This window comes from Hyla sarda, chromosome 9 (genome assembly GCF_029499605.1).
Source record: "Hyla sarda isolate aHylSar1 chromosome 9, aHylSar1.hap1, whole genome shotgun sequence".
Lineage (NCBI taxonomy): Eukaryota > Metazoa > Chordata > Amphibia > Anura > Hylidae > Hyla > Hyla sarda.
This window is the reverse complement of record NC_079197.1, coordinates 1,666,698-1,673,014: the sequence shown is the minus strand read 5'-3', so window position 1 is coordinate 1,673,014 and position 6,317 is coordinate 1,666,698. Positions and strand designations below refer to the sequence as shown.

General features: G+C 45.5%; 1 protein-coding gene across 1 annotated transcript in view; it reads left to right on the top strand.

The window, feature by feature from the left end:
* The first annotated feature begins 1,105 nt into the window (after window positions 1–1,105).
* OLFM1 (olfactomedin 1) overlaps window positions 1,106–6,317 on the top strand; it is a 19,123-nt gene continuing 13,911 nt past the window's right edge. Inside the window, 3 exon segments of the mRNA XM_056540127.1 lie at window positions 1,106–1,144; window positions 1,769–1,825; window positions 1,827–1,989. Coding sequence (XP_056396102.1) covers window positions 1,106–1,144; window positions 1,769–1,825; window positions 1,827–1,989 — 259 coding nt within the window.

The window sequence follows — 6,317 nt, the reverse complement described above, 5'->3', positions numbered from 1 at the left end:
GTACTGATCCTGATCCTGTACTATACTCCATCATATATCATGTACTGATCCTGATCCTGTACTATACTATATCATGTACTGATCCTGGTCCTGTACCATCTTATACTTTAGTTATGCAGATTTTTACATTGTAACATTTCAGATTCTTTTCCAAACACAACTGCACCAACTATACACCCAGGAGACAGGAGAGCGGCATTTATACTCCAGTCACACCCAGAGCTGCATTCACACTCCAGTCTCCCCCCAGAGCAACATTCACACTCCAGTCTCCCCCCAGAGCAACATTCACACTCCAGTCTCCCCCCAGAGCAACATTCACACTCCAGTCTCCCCCCCAGAGCTGCATTCACACTCCAGTCACACCCAGAGCTGCATTCACACTCCAGTCACACCCAGAGCTGCATTCCCACTCCAGTCTCACCCAGAGCTGCATTCCCACTCCAGTCTCACCCAGAGCTGCATTCCCACTCCAGTCTCACCCAGAGCTGCATTCCCACTCCAGTCTCACCCAGAGCGGCATTCCCACTCCAGTCACACCCAGAGCGGCATTCCCACTCCAGTCACACCCAGAGCGGCATTCCCACTCCAGTCACACCCAGAGCGGCATTCCCACTCCAGTCACACCCAGAGCGGCATTCACACTCCAGTCACACCCAGAGCGGCATTCACACTCCAGTCACACCCAGAGCTGCATTCCACTCCAGTCACACCCAGAGCTGCATTCCACACTCCAGTCACACCCAGAGCTGCATTCACACTCCAGTCTCACCCAGAGCTGCATTCACACTCCAGTCTCACCCAGAGCTGCATTCACACTCCAGTCTCACCCAGAGCTGCATTCACACTCCAGTCACACCCAGAGCGGCATTCCCACTCCAGTCACACCCAGAGCTGCGTTCCCCCTCTTCACGCGGCTGTCCAGGCATGCTGGAGGTTATCGTTTTTGCAATGGCTCTAAAACCACAGGTTGGGAGACATTGCTCTAGAATATGTAGGGGCAGCAGGGCATGCTGAGAGTTGTAGTTTTTCAACAGCTAGGAGAGCCACAGGTTGGGCGAGAATTGGTTTAACTAGATGTAGCATAGCGCCCCCTATCTGCATGATGTTGATGATTGGAGACCAGTGCGCAGACTCTTCACCCGTATTTCATTTTCTCGATTACAGGGCTAACTTAACTTGCAGTGACTGAAGAGTTAACTCCTATGTTACCATGAAAGAGACACACAGCAGTTTTGGGCACCAATCAGAATTTTTTTTCTTATTTTTTATTTTTCCCCTTATTTTATTTTTGTAATCTTTATCCTCCCGGTTAGAGCTATTTCACTAAGGAACGTTGAACACGTTGACTTCCAATCTTCCTTTGCATGCGAATGTAGCTGCATTTCATGAAGAATTTTTAACCCTTGTCAATGCATTCTCTACCTTTTTTAAAGAAAGAAAAATCTTTGTGTATGTGTTAAAAAAAAAAATAAAAAAAAAAAAAGCCGCATGTAACCATAAGATGTTGCATTTGAAACAAAAATGACTAATAAAGGCCTTTCCCAAATAAGTTGTATTGCAGATTTTTTAATGCGGTATTGGTCAGCGCTCTATGGGGGGGGGGGGGTCATGCACCACTTGCACTCACGTAGGCAGCGAGGCAGGCAGGCAGCGCAGGTGAAGGTAGGGCAGGCAATCAGCAGGTGGAGGGCAGGCACAGGGGCAGGACAGGGTGTTGCCAAGTTTTGCATGCAGAGCACTGAACCAGCTTATTTTAACCTTGCAGGCAATAAAAGCGAAAATGGAGGAACTTAGGCCTCTGATACCAGTGTTGGAAGAGTACAAAAGCCGATGCCAAATTGGTATTGCAGTTTAAGGAGGAGGTCCAGAATCTGACGTCAGTTCTAAACGAACTTCAGGAGGAGATTGGCGCCTATGACTACGAGGAGCTTCAGAGCAGAGTCTCAAATCTTGAAGAGAGGCTTCGTGCATGCATGCAAAAATTAGGTAGGCTCAGACCTGTCATGGTGGCAACAGCCGCTACCTTCCATCTGCAAAACACCCATAACTATAGCAGCGCCCCCCAGAGGCTCGGTCGCAGAACAGCATCGGCTCATTTGCTTTCTGCTGACTTTCATTCTATATATATATGTGTATATGTAAAGGTTAGTTAGCAAGACACAAAGGGGTTATGGGTTGCACACGTGTAGCGGGATGCCACTTTTGATTCTGATGTAGCAGAGCCGAGTTTGTCATTGCAGATAGAGATGAGCGAACTTACAGTAAATTCGATTTGTCATGAACTTCTCGGCTTGGCAGTTGATGACTTTTCCTGCATAAATTAGTTCAGCCTACAGGTGCTCCGGTGGGCTGGAAAAGGTGGATACAGTCCTAGGAAAGAGTCTCCTAGGACTGTATCCACCTTTTCCAGCCCATGGGAGCACCTGAAAGCTGAACTAATTTATGCAGGAAAAGTCATCAACTGCTGAGCCGAGAAGTTTGTGACGAATCGAATTTACTGTAAGTTCGCTTATCTCTAATTGCAGATTTAGTGGTAGATTAATACGAGCGATGATAAACTCGGCTCTGCTATATCCAAGTCGTAATAACCGGGGCAAATCTAGATATTGGACAATATGATGTTTTCTTCCATGAACCCAACTGATGGAAGCCGCAGTTAGCGGTATGAGGGACCCCCTTAGTGCAAAGTATTATTACAGTCCCATATAATGGCTGCTTCTCCAGGGGGTAAAGGTCGGGACATGTCGCCCTTTTCTTGTGGGTTGTCGATGTTTTTCCACTACTGTTGTTTAATGTGGCGCTTCTGCTGACACCACTGTGACGACTCACGCAGGTCACCTCTATCACAAGCCGAGGTTTGCCAAGACTGAGATCAGCAGATAAATCTCTGAACACTAGACGCAGATCAGGGGGTTAATGGGATGGTGCAATGTTCTGCAGGGAGACCTGTTCACATTACACAGTCCCCTCAAGTCCGAATTTGGAAACTGTAATCTGACACATCAGCAAGATAGTTGCAGTCCCATAATGCTTAGAGCAGTAATTCCTAACCAGTGTGCCTCCAGCTGTTGCAAAACTACACCTCCCAGACAATCCATGATGGTAGTTCTAGTTTTGCAACAGCTGGAGGCACATTGGTTGGAAAACACTGGATTGGATTAAGTGGTGAATGGGATGAGCCCCAGAGGACGTCTGTCAGTGGTAATGACCATAGAGGTACTGTGGTACTTACAGCTGTCAGAAGAAGACCATATTATACAAGACAATGCTCTACGGCATCTTCAGGAACAGACCCGATGTTTAAAGAGGCACTCCAGAATTGTTTGCCTATGAAGTGCAGTATAGAGAATAATGAAATAGTGTAGAGGCTCTTGTATATACCGGGTGATAGATCAGTGACCTAAACATCCTGTCTCCTATCACATATACTATAGAGTCTCAGTGTATCCTATGAGATGCAGCTTCATCCCTTCTCCCGAAGATGGATCAGTGACACAGATCTTTTGTCCTATAACTCCAACTATAGTCTCAGTGTATCCTATGAGATGCAGCTTCATCCTGTCTCCCGAAGATAGATCAGTGACATAGATCTTCTGTCCTATAACTCGCACTATAGTGTCAGTGTATCCTATGAGATGCAGCTTCATCCTGTCTCCTTGTTATAGATCAGTGACATAGATCTTCTGTCCTATAACTCCCACTATAGTCTGTGTATCCTATGAGATGCAGCTTTATCCTGTCTCCTTGTTATAGATCAGTGACATAGATCTTCTCCCCTATTACTCCCACTATAGTCTGTGTTTCCTATGAGATGCGAGGAAAAAGCAAAAAGGAGGGGTGATCTCTCTCGTGTAGTGTAGAAAAAAAAAAAGCAGATGGACGACAAAACACTCACTGCACCCGGCGTGATGTGATGACCTGCTGGGGTGGTCAGCAAAGACAGCACTTCACTTGGGTTGGGTGCGGGGTGGGGAGCGGTAAAGGCAGTTGTGCAGCTCGAATTCCCCAATCTGTATCCGCAAGGGTATGGAAACAATGGAGGCAGGAAGAAAATTAAACACAAAAATGGGGGTTGGAACAAGCGTTACTACTGATAAGGAAAGAAATTAGGATGCCATGGTAGCACAGGACAGTTTATTGAAGTTCAAGTCAAAGGACAACGTGTTTTGGCACTAGCGAGTGCCTTCCTCAGGTCCACAAAACAATTAATGCATAGCGTCCTGTAGCCTGTGTAGTGCTAGGGTGGCATGCGACTCCTATGAGATGCAGCTTCATCCCATCTCCTTGTGATAGATCAGTGACACAGATAATCTGTCCTATAACTCACACTATAAAGTCAGTGTATCCTATAAGATGCAGCTTCATCCCGTATCCTTGTGATAGATCAGTGACACAGATCTTCTGTCCTATAACTCACACTATAAAGTCAGTGTATCCTATAAGATGCAGCTTCATCCCGTCTCCTTGTGATAGATCAGTGACCTAGATCTTCTCTCCTATAACTCACACTATAGTCTGTGTATTTCTATGTCTCCTGATAGGTTTCTCCCTAATGGAATCCACTAGCAGGAGGAGCTGCGTATCATATCATATATATATCATACAGTAAAGATTCTGACTGTCAGGGGAGGTTTAAAACTCTGCAGCTAAACACTGTATGAACTCCTCTACCATATCACTGCTCTATTGTTCCCTTAGATATTGCAGAAATGTTCCTCCAGGTCTAGTGCCACAAAAAAAGAGGGATATACAGAGAAATGTGGAGAGCGGAGCTTAATGAGAAGGGGAGGGGTTTGAGAGCTGCCAGGAGGCATCTGATTAGTGATGTCATCCTGTAATTCAGAGGAAGTCAGAGTATATACCACTACAGTAGAGCCTACAGTAGAGTACAGTACAGTCTACAGTAGAGCATAGAATGCACTGAGGTTCTAAGTGGTGATCACATGACCAAGCTGCAGTACTAAGCTGGGATGAAACCAATTGCACCCCAGAAATAGCAGTACAGAGCTAGGATAAAACAAATTGCACCCCAAGAATAGCAGTTCTGAGCTAGAATAAAACAAATTGCACCCCAGGAATAGCAGAACTGAGCCAGGATGAAACAAATTGCACCCTAGGAATAGCAGTACTGAGCTAGGATAAAACAAATTGCACCCCAGGAATAGCAGTACTGAGCTAGGATGAAACAAATTGCACCCCAGGAATAGCAATACTGAGCCAGGATGAAACAAATTGCACCCTAGGAATAGCAGTACTGAGTTAGGATGAAACAAATTGCACCCTAGGAATAGCAGTACTGAGTTAGGATGAAACAAATTGCACCCCAGAATTAGCAGTACTGAGCTAGGATGAAACAAATTGCACCCCAGGAATATCAGTACTGAGCTAGGATGAAACAAATTGCACCCCAGGAATATCAGTACTGAGCTAGGATGAAACAAATTGCACCCCAGAATTAGCAGTACTGCAGTTATATGTGAGGAAAACATTTTTTTTGGAGAGCTTCTTTAAAGAGAAAAGTATTAGTGTTGCTAATACTGTCACCGTTTTGCTACGATTGACAGAAATTGTATTAAAAAAATGCTGCCGTTTAACCCATAATACCCCCCTCCCCCTAATCAAAGAAGATTGGCGCAGTTTGCATCCCTATGATGGCGCCAGGAAAGAGCAGAGGAAGCCTTGATTCCTATATATATATATATATATATATATATATATATATATATATATATATATATATATATATATATATATATGAGGCTTTAAGTGCTGCTTTTGGCTGGAATCGTCCCTTATTACCCGTATGTGAGTACAGATAATATAGCAGTGCCCCCGATACTGTACAGAGACGCAGATCCATTCAGCAGCCTCCATTGTGCGTGGAGAACACCGCACACTCGCGGCACGCACAATCTGTTGTCCGCCTGTGTTGTGCGCAGTGAGTAACGTTCTCAGCAGAGATACCATATGGTCTATAGATCGGGAGAGGAGGAAAAACAGCCGCCCGGGATATAATGAGGAGATGGGCCCGGACCCCCGCACTATTGTCATCGCTCTGCACCGCGCCAAATACAGCGCATCGTACAGGACTAGGGATAGATATAGACGGATTACAGGCTGGCGACACGTGAATCAAGAATCCGATACTTGTGTCTCCAATGTGTGGTGCATATGTGATGTTCCTCCATCTGTTTCAAAACTACAACTCCCAGCATGCCCTGTCAGCAAAATGTTGTCCGGACATGCTGGGAGTTGTAGTTTTGCAACAGCTGGATGCCTGCAAGTTGAAACACCTAAGCCTTGCAGCAGTGTTT